The sequence below is a fragment of the Cenococcum geophilum genome (genome assembly GCF_001692895.1).
Source record: "Cenococcum geophilum 1.58 unplaced genomic scaffold K441scaffold_81, whole genome shotgun sequence".
Taxonomy (NCBI): Eukaryota; Fungi; Ascomycota; class Dothideomycetes; order Gloniales; family Gloniaceae; genus Cenococcum; species Cenococcum geophilum.
Genome location: NW_027137639.1, coordinates 673,607 through 691,224, shown reverse-complemented (window position 1 = coordinate 691,224; position 17,618 = coordinate 673,607). Strand labels below are relative to the sequence as shown.

The window sequence follows — 17,618 nt, the reverse complement described above, 5'->3', positions numbered from 1 at the left end:
TAAATCTAGGTAAGATTTTAGGTCGCCCTTCTATATAGGCAATTAGAGAGTAATATATAGAGGGAAACTATATAGATTTCTATAGTAAATATACCTAAATCTACCGTATATTCTTAATTAATTAGCCTACTAATTACCTTATAGTAACTCTACTATATAAGCTTCGCGATCTTATCGCGTCTTTAGTTTATAACTATATCGCTTTCTACCTCTATAAGTCTTACGTCTTCCTTATCTATAACCTTACCCTATACCTCTAGAACATAACCTAGATTATTTAGATTATTTATATTTATAAAGTTATATACCGCAGTTAAAGCGTATACTATATCCACCTGCGTACTTAAAGGGAGACTATACCTGCTGGCCTTAAAGTACCGGAAACGATTCTTAAAAACGCCTATAGTACGCTCTACTACGAAGGCTGCCGGTTTTGAAATCCGGCCATTTTTTAAGCGAGAAAAATGCGGGGCACAAAAGTGACCCTTCCACCCATAGAGAACACCATATTAAATTATGTACTACCTATGAAACTCATTTCCACCTTCACACTCTATAATCATAGTATTAATTGCTGCCATTCTAGCAACTAAAGCCCTTATTTTATCTTGAGGAATCTTCTCCCACTCTCCTCTCCAAGCTCGATCTGTCCATTCTAACGTATGCGGAGCCCCCCAATCCCTCGTAATTGCAATCCTTATTGGTATCCAAGCTCCCTCAATAGCGTTCATATTGGGGGAGTTGCCTATATATTCAAGTAACTTGATACCCTCCTTTTTGAGTCGTCGCTTCGTCCATTTACTTGCGTGCGAAGGAGCATTATCTTATTGGAATAAGAAGGGAGGTTAATTATACTCAAAAGTATCGGGATCGTGTCTTTATAGCATAATTTCTTTGTAGAATGGAATAAGATAAGGCTTAAGAACCTCGTACGTGTATCACAGATTATCTACTCCACCGCGAGACGGCCCTTTCTTATATTGATTGTTCTTCCAATACACCTCCCACGAAGCTCGACTCTTAGGCCATTTCTGCCCTTTCTTGTCCCATTTCTTCTCCTTCTTTTGTTCTTGTTCCTTAAAGGTAGCTCAACATTCAGCCTTAATCTCTTCTATATTTAACCGTTCTATCTCGGCCTCGTTAGCTACCTTCTGCTCATCAGTCTCGGGGTAATAGATATGGCAGGGCCCTTTGGAATCGTATGTAAAACACCCCCAAAACATTGCTTCCGAGTAGTTATTATATCGCCGTTTAATGCAATCAGGATGGTATCTCTCTTCTTAACCTAATATTCGAGATATCTTTTGTTAACCACGCTTTGCAGAGACGACTATTAAAGCCTCATCCGAGAATATAACTCGCCGCCACTCTTCTAAGCCCCAATCCTTTCTCGACAATGCGACCTCGTATTATTATACCCTTTAAATATCTGTAAGATTAAGCTTCTTTATTAATTTACAGCGGCGTAGGCCTCGCGCGCGAAGCTTCTTCTTAATTATACGACGGTGGAGATCGAAAAATCCTTCTTTATAAGCTACAACATGCCAAAGCTTCTGCCTTTGCTTCTTATTTAACGTACAAGCTTTAAGCAAGTGTAAAACGTCCTCATCCGAGATCTTCTTCTTAGCTCCACTCCCTTCCTTTCGCGCTACTTGCTCCGCAAGAGTAGGAGGTGGTAGGCCTTGTTCCGCATTTCGAATTTGCACCTCCCCAGCCCTAAATTTAACGTCACTAGCAGTTAAGGAGGATAACCCAGGTCTTCTAGCAGCTTCAGCTTGATGAACATATTGCAAATGAACCAGAAACGCAGCTTTATCGATGTCAGAGGCGTGCTTTCCCATTAGAAGAGTCTTGGTAGAGTTATTCAAAATCAATGTGTGAGAGTTTTGGTGGGGTAAATTCGCTTAAAATCTAGCCAATTAAATGGCCGGATTTCAAAACCGGCAGCCTTCGTATATTCCTTAGAGCTATATATTAAAGATTAAAGAGCTTCTTTACGTTCTGTAGCTTTATATTTGCCTACGCCTGCTTATAAAGATAATATTATACACCGCGGTAGGGAGTTAAAGTTATAGGCGTGTTAAAGTACCTAGTATCTATAACATAGTATCTACTAAGTAAGGCTTTAGATCCTTTAGCCTTTGCTAAATTAAGGACTCTAGAGTTATAAGTAGAGCCCTCCTAACTAGCTAGAACGTATAGGAAGTTTATCTAGAAATTAATAGCTATAAGAATATTCTGCGATAATCCTCCCTTCCTTTTATACTATAGAGCTTACCTTATATACCCGCCCCTGATAAAGACTAGTAGATAAGTACTATTAAGAGCTCTAATATAATTAGTAAAGAAAGGATATTGTTTAGGGTTATTAGCAATCTCTTTTAGAGTAAAGTTTTAAGGAAGCCGAATAACTTCCTTATATGGTTTTAGAAGGCTAGAAAGGACTTTATATATAGCTCTATAAGGTAGTAAATTAGTACTAGAAGTTTAGCTAGCAGGTAAATACTTACTAGTGGATTGTTGCAGATAAGTGTTAAGCTACCTTACTTAATAATCTATATAACGAATTATTACTAAATATTATTAGGAATATTATTAGCTTCTTGGCTACTAATAGAAGCTTTATATCCTTTAAGTCGCCGTATAGTTATAACTAATTAAGAAGCTTCCTAAATACCTTAGGCTTTATATAAGTTATATTTATAAGTCGTTACTTATAGCCGTAGAGTAATTACGTCGTCTACCCTATTCCTCGCCACATATTAGTATACTAAGTACGGGCGCCCCCCGGAAATAAGCTTATCGCGATTATAAAGGTTAAGATAATAACATTATATAAGGCTTGCAAATGCGACTGCAGTATTGCGATCGGGGCGTGTGGAGTCGCTATATTATAAGAAGTCGTCAATTTGGCGCGTATATAGGAGCTCTATATTAAAATAGAATATAGAATAGGAGCTTAAAGCTATATATTAAAACGGAGCCAAGAACTCTATTTTAACTACTATATACGGTATAGCTTGCAAATTTGACGCGCTTACTGATACGGAGGAGCTCTATATTTAAACGGCGTCAGATCTACCAAACGACACCCTTATTTCCATATTTGAGCTCCGGTTCCGTTACAATATGGAGCCTCTATATTTGTAACGGAAGTGTAACCAAACGACCCCTAATTCGTTAGATTTAGCCTTTCCTTACTATAAGTTTAGCCATTAATCTTTATTATGTAATAATTAAAGTCTATTAAAATAATACTTAGATCTTACTCTCTATACTTAATTCTATCTTATTTATTATACCTAGATCTTAAAATCCTTACCAGCGCGTGCTTCTTCGTAGGATACTATACAATCTCGTTCGTAGAGCGTTGAGGAGGGACTTCCTCAGTGTAGGCCTTTCGCTTCCGAATTAAGTGCTCAAATAAGGCGTTGCGGAGGTCGATTCGAAATTGCTTATGGCTGTCTTAACGGCTTGCTCGGCGATCAGTAGGGGTCAGTGTGTTCGACAGGCAAGCCGCTTGACGAGCGCGCCTGCGATTGATTGATTATTAATCAATCAATCGCAACCAGGAATTGTCATCAAGTAATTAATCGCAACCAGAAATTCTCATCAAGCGCCTGCGATTGATTGATATAAAATCCCACTAATAGAGGGGTGGTTCGTGATAGACTTTTGGTGTTAAGGTATACGATTTTAATAAGGTGTGCAGTATTAATTTAATTAGATCGCTCGGGAATATAGCAATTAAATACGCTAAGATTAACAGGTTTAGCGTAGTCTGCCACTAAAACGCGTTTTATTAGCTATATTTACTTGCGCCTATCCCTATAGAGTTTTTTTAATTATCTTCTAACCTCTATTACCTTAACTACCTCTAATTCTATGCCTCTTAACCCCTTCTAATAAGCCAAACAAAGGCCTAGAACCTCGCCCTTACCCTTACCGTCTTTATTATTATTAAATTTAATACTATTAACGCATAATTCCCCTATTCTAATTAACGACGCGCCTAAATTATAGGGTAGTAAGATACCCGAAATACCTACTCTACTTTAACTAACTCCATTAAATATATAACCGGGTAACGCTGTAGCTTCTTATATCTTTATAATTAAGTAGGACGAGCTTCGCCATAATTTAAACCTATTAAAAGAACCTCGCTATTAAGCCAGGCATAAGCGGCATATTAATACTGGTTTTACACCCTCACTAATCTATAGGCACGGTGCAGATATTAAGGATAAAGAGGGTAGGCGCTAGTGGGTTTATAAGCTCTGCTATATCTCTAAACAATACTAGGAGGGCGTATATCTATTAAAAAGTACTACTAAAGCAGCAAAATATATAAGAAAATGGCATAATATTATTATTACACGAGACAGCGAAAACGTTAAGTTATTAACGTCTCTACTAAGCAGCCCTTTTAAAGTTGCCGTTACCGCAATTCTAAAGCCTACTACTAAATCTAAAGCAACAAACTCTTAAACACTATTTAGCAGTAAGAAATATAATTAGAACTATATAGATTAGATTATTGCTAACAATATAACCTTTTGGCAGGTATGTAGCTTATGGCTTAAAAAGCTACTTACTGCACCTTATTTAGCTACTACCTTAACTAGCACTATTAGCAAATAGGTGCTTAAAGCTCTACCTAAGTAACGGCTTACAATTAAAGGCCTTCTAAAAGAGAGTATTAGTAAGGTTAATATTAGCAGCAACCTTTAAACGGGAGAAAATAAGCGTAATTATATCGGCGTTATTGCTTACTAAATTAGTAAGTTTAACTTCTATACTAATAAGTTATTGCTTACCTAAATTAGCTGCTAAAGGCAACCTTTCTACTGCCCTTATTAGCCTCCCTTAATTAATTAGCTCCTATACCGGCTCTAACGTTACGTGATTAATTATAGACGTAATTATAAAATATTATATAAAGGAAAATATTGGCGCCTTTATAATGGATAATGCTAAAGATAATAATAAGCTTATGGAAATGATTATAACGATATTTCTAACTATAGATCTAAAATAGGCTTAACTTTAGTACGCTGGATATATTATTAACCTTATTATTAAGGCCGCGCTCTTTAGCAAAGGTATAAGTAAGCTTTAAAAGCAAATTGCTAGTATAGGTGCTAATAATATCTTCCAAATCTGGAGTAAGATAGGGCCAATTAGTAGAGTAAAGATAATTATGGTATATATTAGACAAACTAATTAGCGGCGAATGGCCTTTTAGAACTACTAGACCGACTATAAAAAAGGTAATAAGGAAGTCTTCTATCTAGAACTCTTAAAAGACGGTAAAGTACGCTAGAACGCTGTATATATAATAATTAAGAGAGGTATATTCTAATATAATTGCTTTTTTTTAGGTGGGGTTCTATAGAGTTTGGTTATTACTAAATATTCTACTTAACCTCTACCATTCTCTACTACCTTATTATATCGTCGAACTACCTTTAGCGCGCGTAGATACAGCCTATAGCTTACCCCTCCGCTAGTATATTTAATGGAATTTAATGGAATTTAATAGAATTTAATAGCGATAACGCTCTACCTCTCGCCATTAAATTACTTAAAAATAGACTTTTGCTAACTTCTTATATCTAATAGTACTCGAACTTTGGAACCCTATTAAACTCTACTAAACCTACTAGGTTAAGCCTGCCGATAAAGATGCGTATAATCTCTTATAGGACTTCCTTATAAATAAGGACTTTAAGACGCTAAAGAAGTTTAAGTGGCTTCTTAAGCCTTTTAAGACTCTTACTAATAAACTATAAGGTAATGCAAACGCCAGAGGCTTTAAGGGCTCTTATAGCGCAGTTTAGGAGGTTCTTTAAAGTATAAACTATATATTTAAGGTCCTATAATAAGCTAATAATAAGATTAAGGCGTTGCCGGTGGAGTACTTAGAGTACTATAAAGTAGGAGTTTATTGCGCATATATAAAGCTTATTAAATATTTTAGCTTTACTAACTAAACACCCATCTACTAAGCAGCAATTGTCCTCCACCTAGCCTATAAGTTTAACTACTTTAAATAGGAGTGGGCCAGTAAGGCTATATGGCAATTATAATATAAAAAAGACGTTACCGCGTTATATAAGCAGTATAAGGAGAAGTATACGCAGTTAGAGGATAAGGAGGATAATAAGCCGGTTGCTCCTAAGCGGCTTATATATAAGAAGCGTTATAATTCGGATTCGTCTTTATTGGGTAAATGTAACGGAACCTTATAGCAAGAACTACGGTAGGTTCGTTAATGGGCTAGGTATATAGGTAATGCAGGAAAGTCAATAACGTAATAGCAATTGGTGGAGTAGTTACCCAACAGATTAACTCCAATTGTATTCTAAGAATTACTATAAGGAAGGAACTATCTAGGTAGGGACTATAGTCCTTTAAATACATATCTATACTTCTAAGAAAGTTATTACTCTATCTACTCCGTCTGCTTTATTCGCTTTATAATAGATCTTATAGATTATATAGATTATATAGATTACATTACGTAACTCTACTTACTATTCCTTGTTATATAGTTCTACCAAATCTATCTTAAACCGTACTCTTATTAACTAACTAGCTTCTTTTAACTCTTCTCTAAGTAGTTATAATATTGTACTTAAAGCGTCTGTAATACCTTCTCCCTCCTCTTTATCTTTATCCTTAAAGATACCTAATATCTCTAGGTTATTTATTAGAGGTATAATATCCGTCTAATTAATTTAGTTAATATTATTACCTATTATACCTAAAGCTTCTTCTTCTTCTTCTACAGCCCATTAGTCTCGTACCGTTACTATAATATTATCTCTTAGTAAGATAATACTATCTCTATATTCTCGTTATGCGAAAGAGGGGTTAATTTATATTATGTTAGCGAGTCCCTTGTCCCAGTAACCCTCTTTATATTTAGAGTGCACTAAAGCAAACGTCTAATTGTCTTACGATATTCGCTTTATCTCTAACGCTAAATTTACGCGCTCTATTACTCTTAATAGTCTTTATATCCCCTTATTAATTACTACTAAGGTTTTAGGTTTAATTTACTGCTATAAAGCTTAATAATAAGCTCTTAGTTACTCTTACTAAACTTTATTACTTCTATAACGCTAAAAAAGAGGCTACTAATGCCTAGCAACGTGCTCTTAATTCTTATCTTACTGCGTCCGCTTAGTTAATCCGTCTTAAGAAGGTTTATAAAAAGGTCCGTTTTAAGAAGTAGAAGCTTATAAAATAAGGTTTATAGGAACTTAGTAATAAAAGAACGGATTCTCTTCCAATAGAGAAGGAAATAACTCTAAGTAGTTTAGTAATCGTTCCTCCTAGGTCCCCTTTAGGTGGCTTATTCTTTAGTAATCTTTCTTTATTAATACTGTTTAACCTTTTCTCTTTTAATACTCCTATACCTTTCCTATAGCGTTTTTTAAATTCTCTAGTAGCTTCTAGGTAGTCTTATTATAGCCTATCTACTTTACTTTATACCATATTTTATTATCTATATTTTTATAATTAACAATCTTTAAAACTTATCATTTATCTTCCTCTTATTCTCTATACGTGTCTACTTTATAAACTAGTAGCTTAATATTTCCGTACGCTAGCTCTAGTATTATAATATGCTATATAGGGTAGATCTTTATCTTAGCTAGTAGGTTTAGCTTAAACGTAACTAGTAAAATTCTTTTTATAATTTTAAAAGGTCCTAGTTTAATATAGTCTAACTTCTTACTTAATTATTAACTCTTAAAATTTTTGTATAGTAGCTACACTTTATCCCCTCCTTTAAGATCTGGTCCCTTAGATCTTTTAGCGTTATAGTACTTTTTCATTCTTTATTATACCACCTTTACTGTTTCCGTAAGGTTTATATAAAGATTTATTAGTATTTCTATTCTTTACTTAGCTATACTACTTGTTTTCTTTACTTATTATAGTAATAACAATATTCTTAGCTTATATTTATAATTCGCCTTAAATAGTAATATTTCCATTCCTTTTTAAGGTGTTATATTATATATAAACTATATAACTAGTAATAATAATACCCAATTATTCTATATATAATTAATATAGTGTTTTAGATACTGCTCTAGTATCTAATTTAATCTTTCCATTTAACCGTCTGTCTGCGGATAATATACGGTAAAAGTTACTACTTAAACTCCTTATTCCGCCAAGAATACCTTCTAAAATACTGCTATAAATCTTAAATCTCTATCTAATATAATCTTACTTAGTACTCTATATCTTATAAATACTTCTTTAATATAAATTCTAGTAATATCCTCTACTAAGATTTCTTCTATACATGCTATAAAGTATCCCTACTTTATTAGCTTATCTACTATTACTAAAATTACGTCATAGTCTTATCTAGTAATAGGATCTCTTAATTTTAGCAACTTTATAATAAAGTCTTATAATATAACCTCCTATAGTCTCTTTAGTATTTTAATAGGTTATAGCCCTCTATATAGCTTATACCTCATTAGTTTATTTCTTTAGTAATTTAAATATTCCTTTATAACTTATCTCGCTAATCCCTAAATTTTATTAATAATATACTTCTCTTAAAGTCTTAATACTAAGCCCATAGCTCTATTATATCCTTAAGTTAATCCCTTATAGAATAACTTAATAAATTCTCTTACAATATTTCTTGGTATATACGTTGCTTTTTAGTTTTTATACTACTCTAAGTCTAAATCCCTTACCTATACGTCTTAGATTTTTTATAACTATACACTCTCTAGTGCCTTATAAGTCTAACTAATTTCTCTTATTACTATAATTTTCGGATAATTATATCTAATTAATCCGTCTATATCTTTTCGTAGTAAAGCCCCTAATGGCTTTTTATTATTCTATAATTTAGCTTTTCTACTTAAAGCATCTGCTTATATATTATCTGTACCCTTAGTATACTAAATCTTAAAATAGTATTCTATAAGCATTTCCGCCTATCTAACCTACCTTTAATTAAGTTCTTTTATTATTAGGAACCCTATTAGGTTCTTATAATCCATTTTAACTATAAATAGTTTNTNTNNNCCTTATAAGAANGCTCTCTATTTCTNNAGTNNTATAANTATACCTAATAACTCCTTATTATAGATGTTATAGTTTAGTTCTAGTAGTATTATCTTCTAACTATAGTATACTACTAAGTGCCATCCGTCCTTATATTTCTATAAAAAGTATACTCCTAGTATAAAGTCTAATACATCTATTTTAACCACTATCTTTAGCTTTAGTTAGTAGATTTTAAGGACTAGGTCTTAAGTAAACAACTTTTTAACCTCCTTAAATAGTTTCCTTTACTCTTCTCCCTATACCTAAGGTTCTTCTTTCTTTATTAACCTTATAAATAGCTTAATATCCTTTAACTATTAAGCTATAAACCTCCTATAGTAATTACAAAACCCTAAAAATAATCTTAATTATATAACGTTCTCTAGTTCTTACTAATTTATTATAGCCTTAATCTTCTTTAAATCTATACTAAGTTAGCCTAGTTTAATAATAAATTTAATAAAATCTATCTTTCTAGTAAAAAAATTGTATTTTTTAATTGCCACTAGCATCTATTCCTCTTATAGTCTCTTTAAAACCTATTTAACGTATTCTCCGTACTCTTCCTTATTTATTAAGTAAATAATATTATTATTAAAGTATACTATAACAAATTCATCTAAGTGTTCTCTTAATATATTATTAATATATTTCTAAAACGTTGCTAGTATATTTATAGGCCTGGGCTATATTACTAATAGTTTATATAGTCCTTTCTTTAACCTAAAGGCTGCCTTCTATTTATTACCTTCCTTAATTCTAATCTAATAGTACGCCTATCTTAGATCTATCTTTATAAAGATTTATACATTACTAATCCTATCTTAGATTTCGCTAATTAAGGGTAAAAGATACCTATTCTTCCTAGTAATACTATTTAACTGTTTATAGTTAATGCATAACCTAAGTTTTCTATTTTTCTTTAGTACGAATAGTACTAGATAACCCGCTAATAACTGCGATAGTCTAATATATCTCTTTTATAAATTCTCCTAGATAAACTCTTTTAGTACTCACCCTTTTTCTTTAGTAAGCTTATAAATTAGAAAGAACCTTAAACTTATTTTGGATTTAGTTCTATCTTATAGTCCTATACTGTATATTCTAATAGCTTTTTACTTTCTGGTGACTATAGTTTCCTACCATACTTATAGTATCTCTTTAGTACATAGCTTAGTCCTTTATTTATTTTTTTATAGGTTGCCCCTACTTAGTACTATACCATTTTGGCTTATTATCACGTCTTACGGCGTTAAGTATTCTTAATATTAACCTAACCTATAACCCAATCAATCTTTAGATTATATTCCTATAACTAAGGTATTCCTAATACTGCCTTATTATTCCCCAATGGTAATATATTAAAAGACATCTCAATCTATTTCCTTTTAATAGTTATTTAAATAGGTCCTATTTTAAGATTAATAATACCTCCTCTATAGGCTATTAAATCTCCTAAAATTGTTACTAATAGATATAAGTGCTCTTTCTGTTTGTATAATAGCCCTATCCTTTTAACTGCTATTAGTAAGATATAGTTCCTTATTACTCCACTATCTACTAATACTTTAAATTATTAATCTTACTATTTAATTTATAAATTTAAGTATTGTCCTTAAATTCCTTTAAGGGTCTAAGGCTCTACTACTAGCTTTCTTTAGTTTTATAGGCCTTTACTTTTCCTAATTATTAGCTACTAGATCTTTATACACTTAACTTATTCTTTAGCTAATACTTTATTCGCTTTTTGTCCTTAATATACTATAGATATATATTCTCTAGGCATTTCTACCACTATTATCTATCTAAGCATTTTTCCGTAAGGAATCTTTCTAGTTAAAGTATTAAGTCTTCTAACTCCTAAACTTCTACTATATGCCAGCCGTATATATACTTGGTATTTCTATATTATTGCTTATCTAGCGCCTAATATATCCTTATAGGGTATTTCCGGTTCTTTTCTTTTAGATTTTTGTATATTTTATATATATCGTCTATATATACAATCTATAATAGCGTATAGTGCGCTACGTGTTTTAGATTAACTCTTAACTTATCTTTATCCTTAAGTTTAAACCTTTATTATACTAATCTAAATGTTATAACTTTATTCGTAGGTACTAAGATACGTCTTTTACTTCTCTAGTCCTCTAATTATTCCTTTAGATCTTTTAACATTATAATTAAGGCTCCCTTAATATAATTTATTGCTTTTTCCGTAATTAGGTAATCCTAGATAACTTTCTCGTCTAACTATATATAGAAATCTTCCTACTTATTATTATGTCTTTGCTTATACTACTTTTAGTATAGTTACTAAAGTATATACAGTTTGTTCGTAAGGAAGTATTTTCTTATTACTACGTTATAATAGCCCTTTATATGCCGTTCTTTAAATCTAGTTAAAATCCCTAAATTCTCTTCGTTTTCTAGTTTAGTAAGCTACTTAGCTTATAGCATGCCTACTCTTAGCCTATTAGTAATTTTTTATACTAATACTCTATCTCGTATATAACCTAGTATACTAGATCTTATATCTAGTCCCTTTCTTTACTATATAAAGATTCTTACTCTAAACTTATCTATAGTTTCTTATAGTTTGCGTCTTATAACTAAATCCTTAAAGTTCTCTTACTTCTTAATTATAGTATTAACTTTTTAATCTTTAGGCTAAATACTTTATTCCCCTAGTAAGTCTTTTAGGTCTATATACCTATCTCCTAATCTAACTGCTGTTTATATTACAGATTCTCTAATTTATAGTAAAGCCATTTACTTCTTACCTATAGGTGTCCTTATTTATACCCCAAATTCTTAATCCCTTAGGTTTTTTAATCCTAAGCTTACTTCTTTCTTAAGCTATACTTTAGCCTTAGTCTAACTAGGCTTTACTAGTATTCTTATTTTATCTTAAGAGTCTTAAATCTTACTTATCTTGTCTTAAGAATCTTATACCTTTAGGAAACTTTATCCTAAGCTTTTTTATATATTACTAAACTAAGCCGTTACTCTGCTCTATTAATTATTATCTATTATAGGTCCCTAAGCGTACCTTATCTTGTCTTAAGAATCTTAGTTATCTCTTATCTTATCTTAAGAATCTTAAGCCTTTAGCCTTTTACCTTTATTAAGTAGTAAGCTAGCACTAGCAGTTATCTACTTACTTAATTATCTTTAGATATTACTCCTTCCGTCTTATAAAGCAATAGATACCGTATTTAATGGTATTATAATATCCGTTACTAAACCTTACTTTATAGCAGTTTTAGTCTCTACTTCTATTACGTTATTAAGGCTTAGATACCCCTAGTTAGTTCCTTCTTTTACCTTATTACTATTAATTAATAAGTACTCCAACTCTATTATTATCGCCGCTAATCTTTGTCCGTATATTGCCTTAATATCTTAATCTAGCTTATAAAGTTAATTTTATTTTTTATCTAACTCTCTAGTTTTCTTAAGTCCTTTTAACTCTAGCTCTTATAGCTAATAGCTTACGCCGTACTTAGCGTCTTTATAAATTTAGTATATGTTATTATAATAAAACGCAAAACTTCTAATTAAATATTCTTTTGTTTCTTGTAGTATACTATTATCCCTCTATACGTGTGTGTTATATACTATTAGTCTAGCTTCCTTTACTTTGTAGTAACTCTACCTACTTTTATAGTCTCTAGTAAAATAACCCTGTTTTCTATAATTTATATAAGCTCCGTCTTTAAACCATTGCTTTTACTATAAAGTCTACTTAAACGTCTTCTACTATTAAGATCCTTAGTTTAGCCTATACTCCTTAGTCCTATAATTACTTAATCCTTAACTTCTAGGTTTCTATAGTTATTTCCTCCATCTCTTATAGGTTTCTTTAGTACCACTTAGGTCTATTAGCTCTNCGCNATACNATAGTTTNTANNTTNNCTTTAGTTNTTGCGTACTTTACGTCTTATANAACTATANAACTCTATCNTNGCCTCTCTTAGCCTATTCCCTTTAGAAGATCCTATTATTAATCTTAATTACTTAATCTATTAATTCCCTAAGGGTATCCGCGTCTTCTATTAGAATAATTACGTCCTAGACTTTTACCTTAAGTCCCTGTTTGTACTATGCTATAAGCGCCTTATCGTTCTATTTAACCTATATAGCTAATATCTAAAACTACGTTATATACTTAATTACTAAGGTTCGCTGTATTAGGTCCTAAAGCTTTTTTTTTACTATAGTTATTGCTTCTAGGTCCCCGAATATCTATATTAATTATTCCGCGAATCCAGTCCAGCTTATAAATATATATTATACCTCCTAATTGGTAGTTATTATACCATTATCTTATATTTCCGTAAGGTAGGGTTTAAACCATTTAAGCGCCCTTCCTATTAGGAATAATCCTACGTACGCTACTTGGTCTATAGATATCGCCAACTTTACTCCTTCCTATATAACTTTAAAGTGCATTTACGTAAGGAATCCTTTAAGCTTTAATCTCTCTCCTAAGAATTATTTAATTAAAGGTAACTTAACCTTAGCTACTCCTATTCCGTTAACCCTTTATTTAAGTACTATATTATTATCTATTAACTAATTAACTATTGCCTATAGCTGTCCAACTGTAACTAGCTGCGAGTTAGTACCTACTATACTAGTGTTATTACCTAACCCTAAGGTTATTGCTGCCGTTAATAGCGTTATTATGGCTGCTTTTAGTAGAATATTGTTTAACTTCTAATACCGTAACTGTGGTAGTAATTATATAACGGAACCTTGTAGCAGGAACTACGGTAGGTTCGTTAATAGGCTAGGTATATAGGTAATATAGGAAAGTTAATAACGTAATAGTAATTAGTGGAGTAGTTGCCTAATAAATTAACTCTAATTATATTCTAAGAATTACTACAAGGAAGGAACTGTCTAGGTAGGGACTATAGTCCTTTAAATATATATCCGTACTCCTAAGAAAGTCGTTGCTTTGTCTACTCTATCTACTCTATTTGCTTTATAATAGATCTTACAGATTATATAGATTATATAGATTATATTACGTGACTCTGCTTACCATTTCTCGTTACATGGTTCTACCGGATCTATCCTAGACCGTACTCTTATTAACCAACTAGCTTCTTCCGACTCTTCTCCAAGTAGTTATAATATTGTACTTAAAGCGTCCGTAACAGTAAAGAAGGCTTTAACTTTTATAGTATGCTTACTAGTAAATATAGAGCTTATAAGCGTTAAAGGCTCAAATCTAAACTTAAGCGCTTTACTAAAGATACTCCTACTAAAGCTAAACAATATATTATTAACCCGCTAGCTTATTAGTAAGGTATTAAGCACGTCTATCTAATCCTTTATCGTATGGTAATAGACCTCTTTTCTATACCGGCGATAAGCTCTAAGTGTAAGCGTAAGTTTAGCTCTGCTAACAATGTAATTACTAACAACTAGAACCGCCTGGCTAATAAGATAATTAAGGCGCTAAAGCTTTAGAAGAGCTAGTTAAATAAAGGGTATATAGAAAAGGATGAGGATAAATAAGGAGTATAGGGAGGACTTATTTTTAGAGTGTATATTTACTATATAGGGCGAAGCTCTGCTAAAAAAATGACTAGTACTTAGATTCTCTATCACGGACTACCTAATTAGGTAATTCCTGGCAATCAATCGCAATCATTTCAATCAATTAGCTAATTCTCATCAGTCGATTAATCGCAACCAGGATTTTGGCCAATCAATCGCAACCTAGGGTCCCTGCCTGTAATTGATTGCCTGTCGAACACACTGGTAGGGGTATAGGAAGACAGCAGGAAGCAGTTACTGATAACTATATTAATTAGGAAGTGAAATAGAGGCTTCCAGGTCCGTATATGGGTCCTCTACATTATAAAATATAAGCGTCGTTAATCCGTAATATCCACCCCGTATATATTACGATTGTACCAGAATATAAAGGTAGGTGTTGGGAATGAGGTAAGCGGTCGTTACGTGTCGTTACGTGTTGCCGCGGCACTAGCGTGGTGAGGAACCTTAGGTTCCTCACCCACCCCCTAATTCTAAACAAGAAGCTTTATAACTAACATTCACTATATCTACTTAAGTAGCATTAGTAAGTTACCCTGTGACACTAACACTGATTAGTGGTTAAATATACAGTTAACTATAGAGCAGCTAGGTTATCGATAGAAGAGATAGTCTCGTGTAGGGGTGCTATATGCGCTTATATGGAATGGATCCCGGTGATACTGTGCTACCTTAGACTTATAGAAAACTAGTAACAGAAGTGTTACTAAGTACTAGGAGATACCAAGTTGCGTTTATTATATAGAACAATTACGTTTACGAAGATTTGGTTAAGTACTTTAGGTTAGAAGTGTTACTAAACCTAAGGTCCCAAGTTAACGTCCGAAACGCGTCAAATAATATCTTAAATTGCCCACCTTTGGATAGCAAACCTACGAGATCCTATAAAACCGAAAATCCTGCCTACCTTTGACGTATAACACCTCGTTAATTCTACCTACTATAGCGTTAATCTATCCAAAGAAGTACGAGAAAGATATTAACCCAGAGATATAGGATAGAGCTATAACTAACTTTGTAACCGCTAAGCAACAGAACCTAAATAAATTCTTAGTATACCGTATAGAATACTATAAAGATAGCGAATACGATAATACCGCGCTATGGTATTGTATAAAGGAGGACTTTATTAGATGGATAAAGGAAACATAGGTTCCTATAAATAAAGATATTGTATGGGACTTCCGTAACTTCCTTTAGGAGTATAGAGTATTTATCCCTATGGATGGGGGTAGTATTAGGGACAATATTTAGGAACACGTTATTAATGCAAAGGAAGAGCATAAATGGACTCTATAAGAGATTAAGCACCAACTATATACTATAAAGAAGCTTAAATTACGATGGAACCTAAGTAATATACCACTAGAGACGCATTCTAACTCTATTGCTTTAGGCATAAGTTCTAATATTCTATATCTATCGCCTCTACCTCTATCTTTAACTCCCCTATATTAACCAGCTTAACCTATAACCTTAATTAACAACCCCCAACAAGCGCAAGATCCCCTTACTTCGCGGTTTAATAACCTTTAAACTCCGCTAACTAGATCTACGTTACTATTATAGCCTATAATATAATATAGCCAAATACTAATTAGAGGCACCTTAAAAATGCTTATAGAGCTTATAAAGCTCTATTTAGAATAGAAGAAGAAGTTTAGCGGAGAACTGTATAATATCCTTAATTCAAAGTTACGTATCTTCTATAACTATTACTAGAAGGTTAAACTAGAACCTAATTAATACCACATTACTTATTTAGTTATACTTAAGAGCCAAACTAGTACCTTCTATTATAATCGTTTAGCAGGAAAAGGATATAATTTTAACCGAATAATATATAAAATAAGATGCTACTTTAAAATAGAGGAGAATAAGTAGCAGTATATATTGGAGTGGAGAGAGACTACCTTTCTAAGAATTATTGCTATAAACCCAGGTGCCTCTTAACTTAATTGTCTTTAAAAGCTCTTTAATTAACTCTAGATAATTTAGCGTGGTTTATCCAAATTATATTAAAAGGACTTCAGCCTACACGATTAAGTCATTAGCGTATACTAAGGTGTTAAAGAATATAACCTTACTCTCTTTAACCTTATAAGTACTTATAAAGGAGTATATGCTTAATTAAGATCCTCTATCGGCACCGCCCTACGCTCTCAAGAAGTATAGCAATTTAACGCCTAACTTTAACCTACTTTAATTAACCTAGCTAACTAACATGATTATAACTGGACTAATTAAATATATGGTGGTTGTAATAGGGGATATAGTAGAGGGTACGATTAACGTCAACTATAAAGCAATTATGGAGGTCCTTATAGAGGTTCATTTCGCAATAATTAGTAGAAGAAATGCTACGTTTATAAAAAGCTAAATTGCTAGTTAACTAAACACCCCCTTAATAGACGAAAGGAGGTATATAATAAGTTTCGCCAGAGCGCACAAAACGTTAGAAACTAAGAAGTCACTATAGCCTACTTTTAAAGCTTCCTGGTTTAATATAAAGGCGAAGAAGATCTTAAGGGTAAGATTAATAAGGCTAAATAGCTCCTTATAGATATAGAAATTGAGGACTACTTTCCTAACCAATACTTTACTAAGTATGGTAAGGTAAATAGCATATAAACCGTTACTATCCTTAATAACTAATCTACGCTCCATTCTGTTATAAGGTTAGATATCTTTAATAAGCTAAAGAAAAGTTCTGTGTTCTCCTTTAATAACAGATACTTAACGAACGTCTTTTATAGTATTATGCCAGATACTAGAGCCGCAGGAGTATTTATAGTAGGAGAACCTCAAGTCCGAGCTCTTTAGTAGCTTAATAGTTCTGTCTAGATTAACTAATTAACGGCAGGCTAATATACAATTCGCTTTAGTAAGGGTACTATAATCTCTCTTAGCATAATTAAGGTCTAAACCCCGTTAGGATATATTACTTTCTATAT

At 32.3% G+C, this 17,618-nt stretch overlaps 1 protein-coding gene across 1 annotated transcript; it reads right to left on the bottom strand.

The window, feature by feature from the left end:
- Positions 1 to 521: 521 nt before the first annotated feature.
- K441DRAFT_592820 (uncharacterized protein) lies at positions 522 to 824 on the bottom strand (the record flags this gene model as incomplete). Its single annotated transcript, XM_067644901.1, has 1 exon — positions 522 to 824. A coding segment is annotated over one exon (303 nt), but the record flags the coding sequence as incomplete, so codon positions are not given.
- Positions 825 to 17,618: the final 16,794 nt, after the last annotated feature.